This window comes from Arachis ipaensis, chromosome B9, assembly GCF_059453495.1.
Source record: "Arachis ipaensis isolate K30076 ecotype BB chromosome B9, ASM5945349v1, whole genome shotgun sequence".
NCBI classification, from domain to species: domain Eukaryota; kingdom Viridiplantae; phylum Streptophyta; class Magnoliopsida; order Fabales; family Fabaceae; genus Arachis; species Arachis ipaensis.
Genome location: NC_142444.1, coordinates 32,916,229 through 32,940,483, shown reverse-complemented (window position 1 = coordinate 32,940,483; position 24,255 = coordinate 32,916,229). Strand labels below are relative to the sequence as shown.

Here is a 24,255-nt window from a genome sequence, read left to right as displayed (position 1 = left end):
TGCGGCGGTTACCAGCAACCGCTGGCATAACCGCCGCAAATCAGCGGTTTTGCGTCAAACACCTTAGTGGCGGTTTATAACCGTCGCAGTTTTAAGGATCGTATTTAATGAAATTGATTTGCGGCGGTTTTAGAACCGACGCTATTTGAGGCTTCGTTTTTTAAATATTTTATTCCCGGCGGTTTCAAACCGCCGCTATTCCGACCTCTTTTTTTTTTTTTGCGTAATTTTACAAACTTGGCACTTTTTTTTTCTAAACTAATTTTAATTTAAAGAATCTTAACGTTACTTAATTTTTGTTATTTTTTATATTTTATATATTTTTTCCCATCTTTCTTAATTAAAGAATATTAAACTTTTTGTTTTATAAAAGTCTGCACTATGGAAAAAAAAACTCATTAATATTTAACTACAAAGCAATCAGACATGTCTATTTTAATAATGTCAATAACGTATTTCAATAGTCATTCAAAAAGGTAAAGTACTTGGTTAATACTTAATGCCCCATATTTAACATAAACAAAACATGTACTGAAAATCTAAGTATCACATAAATCCTAATATCTATGTTCCTCCATATCTGTCCAAAGAATTCATCCGTGCAGCAATGTCTGGAGGCAGCTCCCCACACTGCTGTTGGACCAGATAACTCAGCACACTCTCTATTTCCTGCCTTTTCGTCTTCTCTGCTGCTAATTCATCCTCAATTGCTTTCGTCTTCAATTTTTCGGTCGTCACCTCCGCTTGTAGTTCACACAGCATCCTTTGGGTCTCTTCTACTTGAGCTCTATCCACCGGCGGCTGCGAACTCGAACTGAAGATTTGACTTGGTGTCGGGCCGTGTCCCATCCCACGCACTCTACCCGGGTGCTCTTTGCCCAGAGCTTGGGCAAGGGAATCATTCTCTGACAATATTCTTGTAGATTCATCCAGTTGCTCAAGCTCAGATATTTTTTCCTACAGGCATAAACATAATTACACAATCACACCAGGCTAATAGCATACTCAAGACATTTTAATTGCTAAACCCAACATGTTACAACATATATGACTAAATGTACTTACACCAATCCTCTGAGCTTCTTCATGTATATAGCTGCCATAAGATCTTTTGTGCTTTAGGATCCATAGTTCTCCCCTACCAACAGTCCTTCCTTGTAGTTGTGACTGTGAGAATTAAATTTATCCCATGAATTTCACTTCTATAAATTTTTTCAATACTTCTAACATTGTTTACTCTATGAATAAAACAACACTAAAAGCCACTTATTCTCTATTACAAGTTTATATTACCTCTTCTTCTCTAGCCCTTGCCAAGCTTTTAGATCCGCCAGTGTGCGTGTAAAGTTGTTTCTTTCGATTCAGTGTGTTTTGCTTGCACTTCGCCTATTAAAAATCAACAGTAAGCTTGAATTCAATGAAGTACTAAAACTTGCTTAGTTAGTATACATATATCCTACGTTGCAAGAGACTCAAAATAATGGGGCATTAAGTATACTAGTGTGGAATTTGAATAAACTGTGGGTAATCTAAATTTAAGTATTGCTTTAACAAAAAGAATAGTTATACGGATGCAGTCCCTATTTACATATAAGAAGTTAACAATATTATTTTATTTCTAATATGCAAATGCCACCCATAACTCATACCACAACTAACGGAAAACACATTTAACAGCCCCTGTGAGATAGTCCAATAACAATCATATAGCATAAATTATAATAATAGGGATACTCAAATTAAATTAATTGTCTTATATGGTAACCTACAACAAATAAGGTTCTAATAAGGAAGAATGGTGTACACCAATCTCAGCATCATGCATGTATAATATTAAGATCTTAGTCAAACAGCCTGTGCTGGGAATTGATGTATTAAAGTGAATTAATCATGTATACTAATTAACATGGTTCAAATTCAGCTCAATCGAAATAAAATCTATTTATTTATACCAAATCATATCAACAAAACAAACGGATTACATTTTTTGATTTCAAGGAAATTCATTTTTTAAAAAATTATATGTATTAAATGAATAGGGTACCTTTGTTGCAGGATCATTACGATACTCAATGAACCACTTCCAATGCTTTCTAGGAATTCCCTCCGGGCGCTGTTCAAGATTCTGCTCAAGTGTCCTTGTTGGTTTGTAATGCGAGTCAAACAGCCTCCCCCTTGTGTCTTTCCAAGACTTCCCCATTTGTTTCAAAAATGATTTCTTGATTAAACCACTGCTATCCTGGAAGTGGAACATCTCCTGCGACGACAATGTCCAGCTGTAAGTAATTGCAAGTTATATGTTTGATATGATTAAACAATAAGAAAATGAATTACCTTTATACAATCGTCATAAACCCTGTCTTTGCCCCGCACCTTTGCCCAACTCTTTTCACAGATAGGAAATTTGCTGTAATCAGAACCCAGCGCTCCTAGAATGCCACTCAACAGGCCAGCTCCATCTCCGACTGCCTGCAGTTCCTCATTGAACCTCAGGATGATCTTGCTACCATTAAGAGACCGCTCCATAGCCTCTCTCACACTCATTTTAGCTTGCTTGATTATTCCTTCAGAATCTAACAAAAAAGAAGAAAAAATGTTATTTATGTGCTCAATGTGCCCCACATGTAAGGAGCATAACAAAATCATAAGCTGATCAATTAAAAAGATTTTAAGTTCAACACTTATTACCAATGAGATCAACATCCCAAAACTCAGTAGTCTTTCGTCGTTTGCGCTTTGTAGCATCAGAAGCAGCAAACATCCTGTCAATGTGTTCCTCAAACGAATCTGCCTCGTTCGCCTCAGGGTCAATGGCTTCATTGCACGGTTCCGTCACTCATGAACCGTTAGCGGCCTGTGGCTCAGGTCTTGGTTCGCTCCTGGGCGGACGAAAGGGTTGCAGAATATCCACTGCGGAGACACCACCATTACTGGGGGGCGGAGGGATGAGCCAGTCATCGTCATCGGATGGTGAAGACACAGGAGGTGTAGCTGGAGGCTGCTGACGCGGTGGCTCCACTCTTGTGCCTTTCTTGAAGCGAGCTTTCCTGGGCATCTTACAGTCCTAGTAAAAACACATGTATCATGCCAAAAAAAAAATTAATTCCTCATGGAAGAATAGAATAATTAACCAACAAATATCATTACTCACATTTTAACTATGTAACAACATATTAAAAACCAATCTATATATGTACATATAGTGATTATATAAATAGAATCTATTTTTTCCAAATGATCCAACTACATGTAAATTAAAAGAATCTAATGAAATTTCGTGGGAAAAGTTGTTAATGGACGAGGACACTAATAAAGCCATAGGATTTTCTGTACAGAAATGATACCTTATATACAGAATTATTAATAAAGGTACTATGATTAAAATTACCATTTTTAATATTCCTATTTATCACAGGTGTATTAAATTCCAATTATTTTTAATTAACGTACTATGATTAAAATTAACATCCATCATTAATAATCATTACCAGAATAAATTAAGAAATCATGGTTAAAATTAGCATCCATCATTAATAATCCTAACAGAATTAATTAAGAAAATATGACTAAAGTTATTATTCCCAAATTTGCATGAACAATATCTACTCCATTAGATTCACCATTCCCGTTATCAATGTGCATATTCATAGCAGTGTTGTGCCAATCGCAGTTTTTTTTTTTTAATCAAGAGAATGTTTTTTTACTTAATATAATTAACTTAGAAATTAGAAGGAACTATCAGTGGCTATATTCTTGCACCCTTTTTTATAGTTACATTGAAGACTAGAACATGCAACCCTCCAAACGACTTATATTTCATCTGTGAATGTTCATACCCACATAGAATTCAAGTTAAAGTTAAGTTAATTAAAAAAAAAAACAGATTGATTGCATGTAATTAGAACCGGTCAGCATCTCATTTAATTTGTACTTGTGGCCATAGGATGTCAGGTAATGTGGTTTCTTCCTAATTGCATTGATACATAGTGCACGAACTCAACTAAAAATGCTTAGCTCACAACATAGATAACTGACCCAATATGAGCAACATAACTATGAGCATGAAAGAGCTAGAACTTGTTACCTCAACTTGCACGACAACCGGGTGGAAGAAGATATGACTGACGACCGTGAGGGAGGCAAGGGCGCACCAACGATGACTATGCTGCTCAAAACCAACCACGGGGAGAGTGAAAACAAGGGTTCAGCTATGGGAGAATTGTGCGCGCAACTGGGGCTCATGTGAGGAAGTTTTGGGATTTACTTTATTACCTTAACCGCTTCGAGGCTTGATATAGTGGTGTGGGCCTTGATATAGTATAAACCCACTAGGCCACTACTAATGCAACCTGTTTTCCGAATTATATAAACTGACTAATGGAAACCTCAAATTAAACACCACGAATTCACCGTTTTCATAATTGTAAAAAGATAATATATCAATGTTTAATTTTGTTCACTAATCCCAATATATAAAACAATAAGACTACAATGCTATATATTCTACCAAAATATTTCAAATTAAAGAAATATATTTTATTGTGTTTACTTTATCAATACAATTAATTAGTTTTTATTAAATATTTAAGTATGCATAAATAATATTAAATACTACAAACAATAAATATTAAAAAATAAACATTTATATTCAAAATTTAGTCTCTAAATTATTGTGTATAATACTAAATATTTCTTACATTTTATATAAGAAATTAATAAGTGTTATTTTTATTTTGTGAGAATACCTTTAAAAAAAATTTGTCAATAATACTAAATTTTTCCTACATTTTGTATAAAAAATTAACAGGTGTTATTTTTATTTTGTGAGAGTACCTTTTAAAAAAATTTGTCATTTGATTTATGAATTAGTTAAAAAATTCTTTAGTCCATGAATTATTTATTTTGTAAAATTAATTTATAATATTTCGATTTATAATAAGAATGATAATTTATTTATAATTACAAATATAACAACAAAGTTAAATTTAAGAAGATGATTAAATATTCATATGCAAAACTGGAATATAAGTAAATATTCATACATATAAAATAATTTTTAATATTGAATATTTAAAAAAATATTCATACGTACCAAATAATTTGGATTATGTTTCAGACTCCAGATTTGTTCTTTAAGTTTTTTTCCCTCAACTTTTTAAAATTTAACTTTGTTGTTATATTTATAATTTTAAATAAATTATCATTCATACTATAAATCAAAATATTATAAATTAATTTAAAAAAATAAATAATTCATGGACTAAAGAATTTTTATTAACTAATTCATAAATTAAATGACAATTTTTTTTAAGGTATTCTCACAAAATAAAAAATAACACTTGTTAATTTCTTATACAAAATGTAAAAAAAATTTAATATTATTGACAAAATATTTTTATAGGTACTTTCATAAAATAAAAATAACACTTGTTAATTTCTTATACAAAATGTAAGAAAAATTTAGTATTATACACAATAATTTAGAGACTAAATTTTGAATTTAAATATTTATTTTTTAATATTTATTGTTTGTAGTATTTAATATTATTTTTGCATACTTAAATATTTAATAAAAACTAATTAATTTTATTGATAAAGTAAACACAATAAAATATATTTCTTTAATAGTAATCCATTACAGTTCAAAAATTATTGTTTTTTTTTTGCCCAATTTTTTTTGCCCAGTACAACAAAAATATATTTGTAATTAAAGTTTCATTATTATTAATATTGAATAAAAAAAAGTCAAAATCTCAAGTTTGATGTATTTGTCTTATCACATCTGAACAAAGTAATAATAGTAAGAGATAGGTGTCACTCCTAAACCTATGTCACGTTAGTTTCTTCATGTGTAGAAAAAAATTTATTTCTACACCATAGAATTCACCAGACCTTTATTTAATTGAATATTGGCAGTGAATTCAAGAATGGAAATTCTACACCTTATATTTGTTGGAAAGATAATTTTCACCACAAATTCTTCGAGTAGCTGACACCAAGTAGGCAATAAAAAATTAACCATAGTAAAAGTAATAAAAAGGTACCAAAAAAATATTGAATAAGTCAGCTAAATATCTTTGTGTTTGAAATGAATCCAAATTGAATTCCGTGCAAAAAGTGAGGAAAACAACTAGACATAACAACGAAAACATAACTAGGATTAAACTAAGCAAATAATGAGTCACATTATTTGACAAAAACACCAGCAGAAGAAATCAGGGTAGAGATGGATCATTCTATCTGGTTCTCGTCTGGTGTTTTATTGAGGTCATAATTTCTCATGGTAGCCTTGTCACCGGTCCAAACAACCTCGTCCGAACTGTTGCTGGGCACGAGTTCTTATTCCAGTGAGTCTGGAACTACCTCCCCTAAATCTTCTGTTTCTTCTTGAAGCTCCTCTTGGGATAATTCTGAAAGTTACATCGCAACAAAACGATTTGAATAACATTATTAAATTTTATAGAGAACATGGTCTGGCTGCCATATTCTACAAGGCCTGTTAGACTTATGTTCCCAGAGTTTCGTGAGTCATCTTTCTATGAAATAGAATTTCTCTCGGGCCGCAAAATCCAGTTCAACCAAGATATTGTTCTCGCATCGAGCCTAAATCAGAACAAAAAAATCATCAGAACAATTAGGCATTCCAACAAACTAGGAAGACATTACATAGGGTAATCTGAAAGTCTTCATGGGGAGGGAATTTGTTGACTCAATTCAGCAAGATTCATCCCAAAGTTTTATCTTTTAACCTGATAATATTTATTAGGGTATGCTTTCTCAAAAATACAATAAAGAACGAGACAAGAAAAAAAGATTTTGCTTAAAATATAGATGCTTTATGAAGGAGATCATTCATAGCAATCACAGCACATAGCCGAAAATGATTCTTATCGCATCTGTCATAATGATGAAAAATCATATAAGAATCACAAAAATTAAAACGGTAATTAAACTAATAAAGTACATGTGTTATTATTCTCTATCTCTTGTGATTTCAATATTATATATAGTGATTAATATCTTTCAAAGAAAAAGGTTGATGCGTTTATTAGCATCAATCAATGACCCAAAAATCGTTATATAAGACAACTTTCTATTCGTAATATGATTTTGAGTGTTGCTTAGGATCTATTTGGGTGAACTTCTACAAAATAATAATTATTTTAAGTGATTTTTAAATGAAAAAAATTATATTTAAATATCTCGTATAAAAATACTTTTTTATTTAACAATTATGTTAGATAGAATAATATAAAAATAATTTTTTTGTTCATATGTTATGTTAAAAATTTTTTATGTAACAAAATTAAAATAATAAATTATAACTTTTAAAAAAATATTTTCTTATTTTTTTAGTATTTTTATTTTTGCTATTGAAATTTATTAAACACAAGAAAAATAAATATTTTATCAAAAAAAATTTTAATAACTTAGTGAGACCTAAATAGGAACTTATGGGAGTATGTATATTTAACATAGAATGAAAAGAAATTATATCTATATATTCAAACCATTTATTGTTTCAGTTATCCTATCCCTAGCATGCAACTGTACTCTCTCTCTATCTATATATAGTTTGATTTTACTTTTTTTAAAATCAATAATATATATGTTAACATTCATTGAGCCTTAATATCTTGCAAAATATTAAAGTGATGTCCAAAATATTATAAGTAACAATAACAATAATAACATTTAATTAGCTGATTTTATACCTTGACCTCCTCCAGTATTTTATGGGAATGTTTAAGATCTGTAGTCGTAAAGAATTCGAAGCCAAATTTCTTCCGGTACTTCGCTCCAAATTGACACAAATCCTACAACATTCAGAGTTGTATAAATCATCCGATAGTTGGCTTTGTCTTATGGTTATGGTTATAGAACCTTTGATTGGTTAGCCAGTTTGGATACGTACCGAAATTAGTTCAGTAGGTGCCCTACTAATAGTTGTACCTATGTGCCTATGTGCAGAGAATGCATCCAACCATGATCTAATAGGCAAATTGTTGAACCATAAATCTCGAGCGAATGAAATTGCGTGCTCAAGTGAAGAGAACGGAGATGCCTCTTGCATCGAGCGGACGAAAAAAAAAGCTGGTGGCACACATAAAGAGGTCATTCTCTTCCAATTTCTCTGCTTAGTCCCAACACATAAAAGGGTGAGCAAGAGTACTCTAAGTATACAGGTCTTGCATATTAAATCTCAAGATACACACACTTAAAAAAGGCAAAATTAAATAAGATCAAAGTCGATCCAGACGACTGATTTTTATTATTATCCTATTTGCTTATAAATGAAATTTCAAGAGTATAATAAGGGGAAAGGTACAAGTGTGCATGTCATATATTGCTATCCAAATATATCTAGGAATCAGCAGCGTCTTCACCGGTTTTGATTGTGTCAGGCGTGGGTTCTTCTAAGTTGCCATCCCTTGTCAACGAGATACCTTCAACATCACGCTTAGACAAATCAGTCAGACTTTTTTGGAGGGAAAGTTCGACCTCACAGTGTTCATTGTATTCACCCATGTCAAACAAATCTCTTGGCTTCACATGGACCACTACGCTCCATTCCTTATCGACTTCATCGTCCACATAGTATACAAGGCGAGCCTCGGAAGCAAGAATGTACGGCTCGTCATCTTCACGATCACCAGTGTGAATCGGATTGCTAAAGTTAACACAGGTGTGTCCCAAAATGTCTTGCTTTATGCCTCTACCGAACGTGGTGTCTGCCCAAATGCATCTAAACAAGGCCACAGAAAATTGCCCACTGTAATTCAGCTCGATGATATCTACCAATGTTCCATAATAGGAGACGCCACCAACAGCCATGTTACTGTCACGAGCGCTTGCATAACTTCTAGTGTCAGAAGAGACACAAACCCCGCTATTCTGGGTTCTCATTCCATCCTCTCTTGATAGGGTTCTAAACCTTAATCCGTTGACATTGTATGCCTTAAAGTGCTTTGCCTGAATATTGGGGCCACATGCGAGCCACTGCAGTTCTCTCGGGTGCATCGTACTTCCTAGTGGTATCTACCAATGAAATAAAGATTATCAAGGTTGAGTGGCAGGAGGCAAGATATTAACGAAACTATAAATGGAAGAGCCATACAGAAGATTCACCTCATTCTTGAACCACTCGGTGAATTCTCTATGGACAACCCTGTCAATGTAGGCTTCGTTTCTCTTGCCAATACTTCGTAGCTGTCTTTTTCTACTAGCCCTAAAATCCCTGAGCATACCATGTGGATCTACTGTTAAAGGTATAAACAAATATTGCCTTCGAGTACAATATGATTCTAAGTGTAATAACTGCACTTACTCTAAGAAATTCTCCACACCTGCGCAATTGACCAATACGTGATGATGTGCTTGAAGTCTCTCGGTTGGTGAAAGATTCAAACTCTCGAAAGCCCCTACCGCTTTGCCAATCAGTGGGAACATGCTTGTCGCGTTATTAGTCGCATCTTCGCTCGGTCGATCATCAACACGCAATGGTCGATTGATCCTGCTTTCAATGTTATCTAGATATCTCGAACAAAAAGTGAGAATCTCATCGGATAAGTAGCCCTCTGCAATTGATCCTTCCGGTGCTGCCCTATTACGCACGTACTGCTTAAGACGACCTAGGTACCTTTACGAGCGAGATATGTGTTAGGTTGTTAGCTTATGAAATAACTCAAATGTAAAATTAGTCTTATAGTTACCTTTCAATTGGATACATCCACCTATAATGGACCGGGCCCCCTAGGCGTACCTCTTCGACCAGATGCGCGGTTAGGTGTACCATGACTGTGAAGAAAGATGGTGGAAAAATTATCTCCATTTGACAAAGAGTGAGGATCACATGTTCCTGTAGGAGAGGAAGTTGTTCAGGGTCTATAGATTTACTGCATAGTCGTCTAAAGAAAGTTGACAAATCAGCCAGGACGACTGCCACTGGGGCTTCCAATACATTCCTGATAGCTATTGGGAGAAGATGTTCCATGAGAATGTGGGAGTCGTGACTTTTCAAGCCGGATATTTTTCGCTGTTGTAGGTCAATACAGCGAGATATGTTGCTTGAATGACCATCTGGAAAGACCACATTCTTTAAGTTCCTAAGAAAAACATCCTTCTGTGAATTCGACATAGAGAATATTGCAGTGGGATACTTTCCATCTTCTCGTGGCCAGAGTTCATGCCTAATTCCCATCAGCTGGAGGTCTTTTCAAGCTTTGAGGTTGTCCTTGGATTTACCACTATCGTTCAGTATCGTGTAGATAATGTTGTCGCACACATTTTTTTCTATGTGCATCACGTCCAGATTGTGACGCAACAAATTATACTCCCAATATGGGAGTTCAAAGAATATACTCCTTTTTTTCCAAGGAGACTCATCTTGTAATGTAGCCTGTTGTCTGCGCGCTCTTTTACCGGCTTCCGTTTGCACCTTGCCAAGCTTGACATGCACATTATCCAACTGTCTCAAAATATCTCCACCCGACAATGTTACAGGCGAACCTCTGACCTCTACCTTCCCATCAAATCTGACCCGGTCCTGCTGAAATTTGTGGCCTTGATTCAGAAAGTGCCGATGACCCATGAAACACCATTTATGACTAAACATGAGTCGATTTGACTCGGCATCTAGGTTGCACGTAGGACATGCTCTCCCACCGTACGTATTCCACCCAGATAAGTTGCCCAACCCTGGAAAATCGCTGATTGTCCACATCAACGCAGCATGCAGCTTGAATGTTTTTTTCTCGCTAGCGTCGTACGTATCAACACCACCCCACAGCTGCTTCAACTCATCTATCAACGGCTGTAAGTAGACATCTATGTCATTACCAGGCATCTTGGGACCGGGGATAATCATAGACAGCAAGAAAGAGCTAGGTCTCATACAACTCCATGGGGGCAGGTTGTAGGGGATGAGAATCACGGGCCAGATCGAGTACCTTGAGCTGAGATTTCCGAAGGGATTAAAGCCATCGCTAGCTAAGGCTAAGCGAACGCTGCATGGATCGCCACTGAAGTGAGTATATCTTCTATCAAATGCCTTCTATGCCTCTCCGTCTCGTGGATGCCTCAAAAAACCATCCGAGTTAGGACCTTTCTTGTGCCACAACATGTCAACAGATGTTTTACTGGACATGAACATCCGCTGCAGTCGTGGAACAAGGGGAAAGTACCGAAGAACCTTCGTCGCCTGCGGCTTCCCTTTCTTCTTAACAACCACATTGATCCGGACAATGGAATTCCTCCTAGTCTTTTGCTTCCATCTCGAGGTCCCACATATCTTGCACCTAGATAGTTCTTGATCGCTGCCCTGATATAGCATGCAGTCATTCGGACATGCATCTATCTTCTTGTAAGCAAAACTGAGCTTTCGTATGATCCTCTTGGCATCGTGCAGTGAAGCTGGAATCTTTGCATGCTCAAAGGCCTCACACAGTAACTCTAGTATCATTCTGAATGCCTTGTCGCTCATGCCACACATGCACTTTATATGGTATAGCCTGACCAAGAAAGCCAACTTCAAGAATTTCGCACAACCCGGATACAATTCCTGCTCTCCATCCTCAAGCAGCTCATCAAAATGACGGGCCGCCTGACTAGGTTCGCTGTACAAATAAGGCAACTCTTCGGCATCCCCCTCAAAATCTTTATTGCTCGAGTCATCTTCATCGACAACAGAACCTGGAAAGTTGAATGCCTCACGAACCATGTCGCGCATTGGATCTCGGTAGACGCTACCAGGGTCAGTTTCTTGTGTCTCAGTAGAACTCTCTCCTACGCGTCTCTCCCCGTGATGTAACCAAAAGGTATACTTAGCAGGAAACAGTTTTAACAGCAAGTGATCGTAAGCATCCTCTCTAGTTTGGAATAGCCGGAATCCACACGAAGGACATGGACAATGTATCATCCCATCGGATGATGCATTTGCAAATGCAAAATCCAAAAATTTGTTCAACCCGGCCTTGTATTCGACACTACCTCGTGGCCTTGAGATCCAACTCTTATCTATATCTATTTTTATGATGTTCATATAAACGAATGAATAAAACTTTAATAAGGAAATACAAATAGAAAATAAAAAAAAATTTCGGACGAACTGTCCAACGAGATATATTAAAGGGAAAATTATTCTGAAGAACCGTTAGGAAGATTTAATTATTAAAAAGGACCTTTAATACCAAAATTATTAAGAAGGACTAAATCTTTTTATAATGTTTAACATGTAGAATCAAATCTTTTATAATATTTTTTTTGTGATCTTTACCCAACGAAAAAAAAAAGACAAAAGATCATAAAAGTAATAAATAAATAAATAAATAAATAAATAAATAAATAATAAAATTACTAAAAATTTTAAAAATATAAAAATAATTAATATAAAAATTATAAAAAAGATAAATAAACAGTTAAATATTAATATTTTAATAATCAAATCTCCCTGACAATCTTTTAGAGTAAATTTTTTAAAAGTAATTAACTAATTAATCTCAAGTGAATATTCATACATATCTGTATAGCGTTAAGAATCAAACAACATATATTAAAGATTTTAAAAATTAAATAAAAGTATAGTTAACAATATATTTATTTCCTTATAATAAGATTTGGTTCTTCTTCTTAAATATTATAAAAAGATTTAGTCCTTTTTAATAATTTTAGTAGTAAAGATCCTTTTTAATAATTAAATCTTCATAACGGGAGAGTAATATTCGATATTAATTCAGTAAGTAATACAAAAGAAAGAACGGGAGAATAACCCGGAAATGAAACATAGATAAAGGTACTTGTATTCGGGATAATAGATAGAATATAAATGGTATTAGGAAGGTTGCTTACTCATGGTCTAATTCTGCACTTTTAAGAAATTACTGGAAGAAAAAATTTTTGGTTCCGAAGCCAAAAAATGAAATGGAAAAGAATAGCTTCCTTAAAAAAAAGGGGCAGGAAAAAAAGTTAGAGTGTAAAGATATAAAACACAAAAGTATAAATAACAGATCACAGTGCAGAAAAAAACAACAAAGCCTTTGAATCTGTTAATGTCGAGAGTGAAATAAATTGAAAAATGTTTTGGTGAGCATCTCTTCCCACACCTCCAGCACTTGTTTCCCATCTTCCAAGTTGCTTTTTCATTTTTCGGTATCCTTATTTATTAGATTTTCAGTGATACATCATTATTTATGTTTCATTTATGATCATTTTTATATATACATTAACGATACATGTCAGTGAGATAAATCAAGGTTCCTGATATGAGAACTGTAACGAAAAATATAGTAAGAAGTCTAATCGGCAGCTTTATTATATCATGGTGCATATATTAATATCAACCAAAGTTGATGTAAAATATTTCATTGAAAGTAGCATACCGCTGCACTATCCTCAACTACACCATTGGAAAAACGACAACACTTGGTCATAAAAGTGAACACAATTTGATTAGTATACCCTAAAACAGCTCCACTAGTCATATTATATACATCTTGCTGTGTTATTTTTAGACCAACCCCTCAAAAGTTCCTCACTATCAACTTATTTTAAGGCTACATAAACATCTCTACTAGTCATTTTATATTACCAAAACAAAGATTAATACTAAAGCGAACCAAATAGTACAAATCAAAGTAATCATGAACCAATTTGAAAAATAATAAGTGCTAGAATCCCAACACAATTTTAGGGAACAAACTCGGTCAATGAAGTAACAAAAAAGAGAAACTCAGTAAGGTCTTGAACAGAGCACTTTTTTTTTGTGCTAAGGTCTTAAACAGAGCAAGAGGAAATAAAAATGTGATTAACAAAGCACAAAAGCTAAACTTAGTAACTAAGAATTCTAAAAAAAATGAAACTTTATAAGTAAACACGCAGAGTCCATATATAATATCTCCATTGTTTTTCATACTTGGAAAATTGACCAAAATCCTATCTTATGTAAACCAAGTTCTCTATCAATAATTAGTATATAAACCAGCCAAGCTAGCTAACTGCGGAAACTAATTAAGTACTAATTTCAAGTTTCACATAAATAATAATACAAAGGAAACCTCTAATTATTTTTTTTAAAAAAATTAAACTAATTAAAATAAGAACATAAATAATTATATCTCTAATTGATATTTATTAACTCAAATTTCACTTCCTACTATTACTATTACTTAAAAACTCTAAGTGCATTTTATCCTCGTTGATTAATCGTTATGTATACATAGTTACATACTGTTTTAATTTATTTAATATATAAACTAAAAGAATGGTCAATCATCCATTCATAGGAGACATATATGAAATAATATGTGATTAACAATTGCTTCTCTTCTAGTGACATGTAAACATAAAGAGACTATCATATATATTCTGATTTATCTGCCCCCTCTCTATCTCTCTCTGATTTGTTTCCTTTTATAATAATATATAGTAGAAACTAGGCCTTGCAGCTTGTATTATGGCATAACAGCAGACAAAATGAGACAGCATAAAAATGTAGGGTGAAACCAGCAGCTATGTCTGAGTATATGAATCAACGACTGACATAACATGGAGTATTTCTATAGACCACAGCTAGATAAAACTTAGCTCGTTCATTCTTCCGTCCAGGCACAGGCAGAGAAATATATAATAAATGAATAAATGTTTTAATTATTCTGTTGAAATCTGTTGAACATAACAAGTACCAATCAGTCCAACTAAAAATGGAATAAAGACTCATGTATCTATATGTTTGTTATAACTTAGTAACTCCTCTTGATCTCAACAGTTAATTCATTAGTCAGAGTTTTTGGAAATTAGAATGTCACCAAATATACTATATTATCAGTTATCCAACATTTTTCAAAACTCACATAATATTGCTTATTCCAATTTAATATTACTAATAATAGGCAAAAGATGCAGTGGTGAGACGTTGTCAATGCAGGTAAGTATTGGTTATAACACATAGACAATATTATGGTTACATCAGGATCAAATCCTTCTTACATAACCCTTTCCTAACTAGGAGAATGATCAATTCCACTACTCACATATGCAAAAGATGAATGGATGCAATATTACTAAATAAAATTTATCATAGTGGATTCAAATTTCCAAGCTTAGAGGCAGACCATAGATGCAGAATAGAATGCAAAGAGCACAATGGAGATCATCATGAAAACTGTAGCGTTTGTACATATTTCCAGTTCTGTACACGCACCTAAAAGGAATGATGACAACCACTTTGCATCTATATATCAGGATTAGCCCAAAACCTTGTAACTAGATTAGTTTATTTAATTTCACAGTTTAAAAGCAGCATGCACAGGGAGGGGGTTCAGTGATGGTTCAAAGGCTAATGGGGTTTTCTTTTCTCTCATCCAAAATATTGCTTGATTCAATCCAACTCACACGATTACCCTTCAAGTACAACTAATTGCAGCCGGTTTAAGAAGGCAATATAAATTTGATGATCGATCGTAAGAGAAAGGGGAGGAATAAAGCAACAATGAACAATCAAATGAGCATCAAAGAATCCGTATAATTAAATCAAACCAATGAACAGAGGTATTATACTCTAATATTTGTTATCTTTTTGAAGATAAACTTGCAATCTGCTAATTAATCGCACTGAATGAAATCCCTAACTCGAAACTGCTTCAATTAGCCACAATTTATAGAAGATATAGACAAATACATGTTCAGAACTCTGAACCAATAATGTAAACCAGAAGAAAAGCTCAATGTGGAAGAACAAACCGCTGAAAGGGGGAGGCAGCGATAGCTAGGATTCGCGCACGGTGGAGGACGGTGTCGGGGTTTCACGCACTACCGATGAGATGCTCAACTTCGTCGCCGGTGATGGAACCACGGTTGGCCGCCGCGCGATTCGACGGCGAACACGGAAGCGCCGGGTGGAGCAGATGGTACGCGGCTCTGCTCCCGCTCGTGTTTGGCGCGCTACCAAAATGAAGTGACGGGTTTCTGCAAATTTGGGGGGAGGGGGGTTTCAATTAATGGCAGTAAAGTAAAAGGGGGAATTGAATTAAGGAATTGAAACTCACCTAGCGGAGTTTCTGGGTGTACTCGCGGGTAGGTTGCGCCAGAGGGAGGTTGGGTGCTCTTCGCACCTCTGCTCGTGCTTTCATTCGCGCCAAGAGGTTAAATGAAATCAGGATGGTTAGTTGAAGATATATACACCAAATTCGAAGCGGTTCGGATTACACGGCCGATATCCAGGGAGGTTTAGCGGTACCTGCCAGACTGCCGCGGATCTCTGCCGGGATCTTCTAAACTAGCGGCGTTTTTGGCTAGGGCTGTTGTTTCTCCGCTGCTAAGCTCCGCATCTGCTGTAGTGAATGTAACTATATTGGACTTCACATGCGTACTTTTAGAGGGACAATGGTTGCAACCGTATAGGATTTACAAAGCTGAGTTTGTTAATTAAGTGTTTAATAATTTTGTATTTAAAAATAAGTGATCAACGTTAATAATGGTATAATATTAGGCCAGACTATTGTCAAAACGGATGATGCATTGTTTGGGATAACTTTTGGCATTACAAGAAAAAAAAAACAAAAAAAAAAGAGATGGAGACATATGCGAAAATTTTACAGAAAGGTATGGTTCCTCCACGAGTAAAATTATTGACTTGATTGGTAACACTTGAGAAATGAAACACTAGAAATAAAGAAAGTAGATGTGGTATCATTTATTACTCTATGACAAATTGTGTTCTGTGTGACTGTCTTATTGAATCAGTTTATCATCTTTTTTTTTTCATGTGGTTTATCACGGGAGATATGGGGTGTCGTGTTAAAGGATTGGAATTCAGATTGGATGGGAATGTTGGGAATAAGGAGTATGACCACAATTCAATCAATTATATGTTAAATAATTTATTATTGTTATTATATTAAAATGTTAATATAATAAGGTTCTTGATTAAATTTAGAGATTTATCATTGTGATAATGATCATAATATTGAAAGATAAATCTTTTATAATTTAATCTAAATTGTTCTTGGTCATAGGATTATTAAAAAGGACATTAATAATCCGGAAAGATCAATATATATATAATGGTCTTCATTGGATGAAGATTAATAGATCTCATTTATTAAATTATATATATAGATGGTACATATAGAGATATGATCATTGAACTGACTCACTCTGAGAATTCCTAATGGTTATAATTATCGTATATTTGTCAATAGGATATTCTCAAGATGAACATAGTAATAGAGTTTCCTTTGACCTGTGACTGTCATAGTAATTAACAATGTATTTATTATACTTTGATTCCAGATACCTAATACCCTAGGGTGCTAGTTGAATGGATATTGGGTATGATTTAAATACTTGTAGAATTAATGATTAGTCAATAAGGAATCCGTCAACTCTCGGTAAAGAGTTTGAGCTCTATGATTATAATGACTGAGATGAATAAAACCTTGGCCAAGGGGATTGAATGAATGAAGAAATGAGTTTCTTAGGTCATTCACAGTTCATTATAATAATGGTAACAAGTTAGAGTTTGACAATTAAACTATACTCTAAGGGTTAACCAAGAGCTGGAAAGATGGAAGGAATTATACTTTGTTCTTCTAAGGTTCTTAGTAAAAATATATTACTTCATACTATCGGGTCGTTAAGGAGTGTTGCTAGACGCCAACCTTGATTAGTAAATTTAGTATGACTAATTTACTACCTGCTTAGTATTGAACCTATGGAGTCACACACTAACGAGTGTTCTAATCTTTGCTGTAGAATTATTTAATTATTATTTTGATTTGATCAAATAAATAATTATATTAATTCAGATGGAATATTATTATATTTTTTTGCTAGCACCACGAATATAATAATAGTATGATAATTGAGAATATTAAATGAGATTTGAGAATAATTAGTTATTCTATTTCTAAATTTGAATTCTAAATTTGGATGAGATCCTAACTGATTCTGTTTCAAATTGAGTTATGATATGATTCATAAATTTGAAGGATTCAGATTTAGAATTTTAAGATATGATTTAAATTTGAATTGAGATTCAAATTTAAAATCAGTAACAAATCTCATACTATATATATGTATGCCAAAAGTAAAGGAAGGTGACGGAGATGAGAATAAAACATAAGGATTTTATTCCTTTACCTCTACACACATAAACGCACGTGAGCCTGATTCTTGGAGAAGAATTTTATGGTGTACAAAGAGTTGCAAGAGGTTTCTCAATTTAAATCAGATGTCCATTGGTCAAGGAGTTGACAGCAAAGATTGGTCTCGGTGTGGATACACATAGAGTCTTCGTACAATCGAAGAATAAAATTTTTACTAAAGTATCTAAAGGTATTTAGATCTAATCTATATATTTCTAGAATAAAATTTAAGCACAAAATAGATCTTTAGAATTACCTTCTTTTCATTCGCTGCGTGTTATGAACACATGGTAATCCATCAGGGAAGAATGTTATCAAGGAGGTAAAGCGAAGCTTGGATTATATTTTTTTGAGATCAGAAAGTATAAGAGAACAACGCATATAATAAACAACGTAAACAAAAGATTAAAGAAAGAAGGTAAAATCAAAATTAGAATTAGCACATAAACACATTCACACTAAGTACGGGTAATCCCAATCCCACCATAACTTCATTTCCAATGTTTGCCGCATAGCCTACACAATCTCTCTCCGGTCCACATCCACAACTCACCATCATCGTCGGAGACAGCTTTGTGGAGAGGTGTCTTTCTTTCTGAGAATGTCGCTGTTCCCTGCACCCCGTGCAAACGCAGCAGAACGCCGCACCCCGTGCGTTTCATTCACGTTCCTGTGCTTCCTCTGTCGCTCTGATTCATGACACGAGAACCACTGCTGCAGCTGTTGTCTCGTGATCATTGAGGGAGGCACCACTGTTGCTATCCCAAGCTCATTACCATGGTTGGTGTTGAAGGCATGCTATTGGTACTTTTGATGGAGTCATCAATGGGTGAAGGAGGTTCTAATGCCCCATGCTCCTACATCAATGATCATTTTAATCAATTAGATGGCAACATTGTGGATTTAAGCATTAATTAAGCTCAATAGGATGAGAAGATATGCGGTGAAAGTTTTGTTTGCATATAGATGTTTATTTCTTAATGCAAATGGATTATTCTTGTATATTTTATGCGAATTTGTTGTATATGCCTATTGTTTTTTGGAGTACATTGGTTAATGTAACTTGAGAGTCAAAATAATTCCAATGAAAGAAAAAAAACAATAATAATTTTTTTTTGTTTTAAGAAAATCCTTGTACATGTTAAATAAACAAAAATTTTGATCTTATGTTAACATTTTGGAATTTAAAAAATAAAAAATCTTGTGTGTTTATGTGAATTTTTTTTGTCATTGACTGGTTGTTTATTTTCCTGATATTTACTTCACAGTATGATATCTCAATTGGTTTCTTTGTTTTGGTTTTGTTTGTTTGTGTTTGATTGCATGTTGTGGAAGTTACGGACGTTATTGAGCTAGAAAATGATGTGACAGAACTGAGTCATGAGGTTCAAATTGTAATTTATTGTTGATTTAATAATAACTAGATTTTAGAATTCACTATTAATCATATGTGGCATTGAGCGATGTTTGTTGTGAATTTATATACAGTTACCGGATTACAGTGGTCTTCGTGAAGAGAAAATACCAAGAGTTGGATTGCAGTTTGATTCTTTGCAACTGGCATTGGAATTTTATGCGACGTATGCAAAGAAAGTCAGTTTCGTAAGTAAGATTAAGACCACAATATTTAACAGCATAACAAAGGAATTCAAGAAACCAATTAACCAATCTATTCATTGTAATCGGGAGGGTTTTTGCGAGTCTTGTGTGAAAGCAGCAACACGGAAGAACACGATTGCAGCCATGGGATACAGAGCAAGGATATATGCGAAGTTTGATAGAGAGAAAGAAGATCAGGTGTTGTTGAAGGTAGAATTGGGGCATTCGCATCCATGTTGTCCTAAAATGGCAGTGCACTACCATGAGTATAGAGAGCTGATCATGCATGCTAAGTGTGTGATTGAGGATAATGATGAGATTGGCATACGACCCAATAAGACATACCTACCATTGGCTAATGAGGTTGGTGAGTTGTCTAACCTGGGTTACTCAGAAAAGGATGTGAGAAATTACATTACAACCAAACTCCGGTCTACTGATATCAATGCAGATGTTAAGGAGATTTTGAATTACTTCATGTGAATGAAAAAGATCAATCCAAACTTCTTTTATGCAATAAATATTGACGATAATTACAAGTTCAGGAGTCCACTTTGGGTTGATACAAGGTGCAGGGTCATTTGTAGTGCGCTCGTAGGGTCAATAAGAATAGGCTAAAAAAGATAAACACTGCAGATAATGTATAACGTAAAGGAACTTATACACAACATACTCAATTGCACTCTCCTTTTATAGACAAATTGAAAGAAGAAGTTGAAATTTGAATTAAAAAAAAAGATGATGGAGGAAAAACAAGTTATAATATTGTAAACATATGTGGCTATACATAACCCTTAAAAGAAGTCTTCAAATAAAAAGAAATACAATCTACAAAAACAGAACACATACTGAAAGAAAAAAGAAAAACCATCTCTAATTGGAATTAAATCATGAAGTTGACACCCACTAACTATCACCAAATTCAGAGTCTATTGATTTGATAATAATTGCTGACATACTACATAGTATAATATAATTTAAGTTATGAATGAGTTGATATGGTTAAATTCAAAAATTGAAAGAAAATGAATGAAAGAAGAGGAAACACATAATTAATCTATATGAAAATTATAGAACAATAATAACTAAAAAATGAGCTAAACAACAAACAGGAAACAGAAGACTAAAACATTAAGGAGAAAGAACAATGAGAAATGTCTAATAATAAGAATAACTACCCAGAAATTTTTAGAAAAGATAAAAAAATTATATACATAGAAATTCCTGTATAACAATACCCATCAATAACCTTACTAATATTCTATCCAATAAAAGTAAGCTACAACATACCCTACAAAAGATCTCGATAAATAAAAGTTAACCATGTAAAAGAAGATCCTAAGAGTTGATAAAAAATAATGCACAAAAACACATGCAAACAAGAAAGGAAGATTGACTGATATATGAAATTTCTAGGAAACTATCTTATCAAAGAGGATATGAAAATAAACATATTATAAGAAATGAGAAAGCAATTCATTCACGACCCAGAAACTAAACTGAATAGAAATCATGTCTATTCAAGTAGTAGGTAGAAACTCCTTGCCTTGAAAATATAAAAAGAAAGAATCACCTCATGATGACCAAAACCAGCATTAAGCATACTGACAATATGGCACCGTATTCAAGAAAACAAAAAGAAGATACAAATGATATGAAAATCAAAGAACTAAACATCATAAAGACAACCTACCATAATAAGTAATCATAGTAATTAATTGAGAACAAATACAAAAGATTTTTATTGCCCCTAAGAAATGGGGCAAAAAATCTGTTGAACAAGAACTCTAAATACCCAATTGATTTTTCTTGAAACACAAAATTGGACGAAAATAAAAAAGAGTAAATACCATGGTAAACCATAAACACAGGGTTATGAGATCAAAAAACTAAGCATCACAGAGACAACCTACCATAATAAGTAATTATAGTAATTAATTGAGAATAAATACGAAAGATTTGTATTTTTCCCAAGAAACGAGCCAAATAATCTGTTGAACAAGAACCCTAAATTTTTTATTTCCCTTGAAACACAAAATTGAACAAAAATAAGAAGAATTAAATAACATGGCAAGCCAAAAACACAGGATTATGAGATAAAATTTCAGAGGAGCAGAGCCACCTTATCGATGATGCAGAATAGTAGAGAAGTAAATCATAGCGTGTACCAAAAATAACAATTGTGCAAACCAGAAGCATCTGTCATCGTCACAACCACCACCGACGATGAATTCGTATAGAGAGAAGAAACCAAAGTTGTACTAACTATAAGTACTATGAAAATGAGAAACATACATCAGTCTCCAACCATCACATTGAAGTGAATAATTTTTTTTTAAGAAAACTCTAAAAGCTGAGATATTTCCACGTAGGCGATCAACTCGCGGCTATCCTGTGTTATATAATAAGCGAGCCCACATGATTCTGTTGTAAAATAAAGAAGTATAGTAGAAGACTCTAGTATTAATATTCACCACAATTAATATCTCAATATAATATAAATTATATATATTACCAATATATAGTAGCATATATAAAAGAGAGAGAAAGAATAGTGTTTAATAATATAAGAAAGAGAGAGAGAAGATTTTATTGATTGTGTTGTGTATATTACTTTTGACTATGCCTCCTATTTATACTTGTATAAGATTAACTTTTTCAAGCTTCGGAAAGGATGGCACAGTCTATATTAAAGATTTGTACTATCCAAGTATCTTTAATTGGATGAAGGGTTGGTTGTCATCCATATTGTAACACTCCCCCATGGATGACCATTATGAAAATGCCTTATTAAAACCTTACTAAAGAAAACTCAATGGAAAAAAATTTAGTGAAGAAAAAAGAGTACAATATTCTTTATGATGGGGACTGCCTCATTAAAATCCTTGTCAAGAAAAACCCAATGGGAAAAAAATCTGACCAAGGAAAAAATAGTACAGCCTCCCCCTCTTGTCACCATTATTTAATATCTCAAAATCGACGCATCCCAATCTGATATACCAATCTTTCAAAACAGGATTTTGGGAGTGACTTTGTAAATAAATATGCCAAATTATCACTTGAGCAGATCTGCTGGACATCAATTGTCCCTTGATTTTGAAGATCATGAGTGAAGAAGAATTTGGGAGAAATATTTTTTATTCTATCACCTTTGATGTATCCACTCTTAAGTTGCGCAATGCATGCTGTATTATCTTCAAACAGAACAGTTGGAGCTATCTTCTGATCAATCAGTCCACATGATGACAGAATATATTGGATCAGACTCTTGAGCCAAAAACACTCGTGACTAACTTCATGTATTGCTAGTATTTCAGCATGATTAGAGGATGTTGCTGCAATCGTCTATTTCGTAGACCTCCATGATATAGCTGTACCACCATATGTGAATAGATATCCTGTTTGAGATCTCCCTTTGTATGGATCAGACAAGTATCTTGTATCTACATAGCCAGCTAGTTGCGACTTGGATCCATATGGATAGGACAATCCCATATCAACTGTTCCATGAAGATATCGAAAGATTTGTTTGATTTCATTCCAATGTCTTCTGGTTGGAGAGGAACTATACCTTGCTAATAAGTTCACAACAAATGATATATCAGGTCGTGTATTATTAGCAAGATACATTAGCGCTCCAATGGCACTAAGATATGGTACTTTAGGATTAAGGATATCTTCATTTTCTTCTTTAGGACGGAATTGATCATTTTCCACATCCAAAGATCTTACGATCATTGGGGTACTTAATGGATGTGACTTATCTATATAAAATCTCTTCATGATCTTTTCTGTGTATGTTGTTTGATGAATAAAGATCCCATTTTTTGTATGCTCGATTTGCAGGCCAAGACAAAATTCAGTCTTTCCAATATCTCTCATTTCAAACTCTCCTTTTAGAGTTTTTATAATTGTTGGAATCTCTTCAAGAGTTCCAATGATATTTAAATCATCAACATACACAGCAATTATAATAAATCCAAATACATATTTCTTTATAAAAACACATGGGTAGATATCGTCATTCTTAAATCCGTTTTTGACCAGATACCCAGTAAGACAATTATAGCATATTTGTCAAGATTACTTTAGACCATATAAAGATCTTTGCAATTTAATTGAGTATAACCCCTACAAATATTCATTGGATGGTTTAGACATCTTTAGTCCTTCAGGACCTTTCATATAGATATCATAATCTAATGATCCATATAAATAGGCTGTTACCACATCCATTAAATGTATATGTAGTTTATGGTATGCAGATAAACTAACCAAATAACGCAATGTTATTGCATCCACTACAGGGGAATATGTTTCTTCATAATCTATATCGGGCCTTTGTGAAAAACCGTGTGCTACAAGTCAAGCTTTGTAGTATACAACTTCATTTTTCTCATTTCGTTTTCTCACAAATACACATCTATAACCAACAGGTTTTACATCTTCTGGTGTACGGACTATAGGTCCAAAGACTTCACGTTTTACAAGTGAGTCTAACTCAACTTTCATAGCT

The 24,255-nt window shown here is 33.8% G+C and overlaps 2 protein-coding genes and 1 pseudogene across 2 annotated transcripts; 1 reads left to right on the top strand and 2 right to left on the bottom strand.

The window, feature by feature from the left end:
* Positions 1-564: 564 nt before the first annotated feature.
* LOC110266814 (uncharacterized) lies at positions 565-2,761 on the bottom strand. Its single transcript, XM_021111837.2, has 6 exons — positions 2,689-2,761; positions 2,335-2,573; positions 2,045-2,257; positions 1,294-1,386; positions 1,066-1,167; positions 565-957 (listed from the first exon to the last, which is right to left on the bottom strand). The coding sequence occupies exons 1-6, from the start codon at positions 2,759-2,761 to the stop codon at positions 565-567; spliced, it is 1,113 nt and encodes a 370-aa protein (XP_020967496.1).
* Positions 2,762-8,364: 5,603 nt separating this feature from the next.
* Positions 8,365-11,917, bottom strand: LOC148544222 (uncharacterized; annotated as a pseudogene).
* Positions 11,918-18,917: 7,000 nt separating this feature from the next.
* LOC107615345 (protein FAR1-RELATED SEQUENCE 5-like) lies at positions 18,918-20,222 on the top strand. Its single transcript, XM_016317418.1, has 3 exons — positions 18,918-18,978; positions 19,476-19,534; positions 19,629-20,222. The coding sequence occupies exons 1-3, from the start codon at positions 18,918-18,920 to the stop codon at positions 20,220-20,222; spliced, it is 714 nt and encodes a 237-aa protein (XP_016172904.1).
* Positions 20,223-24,255: the final 4,033 nt, after the last annotated feature.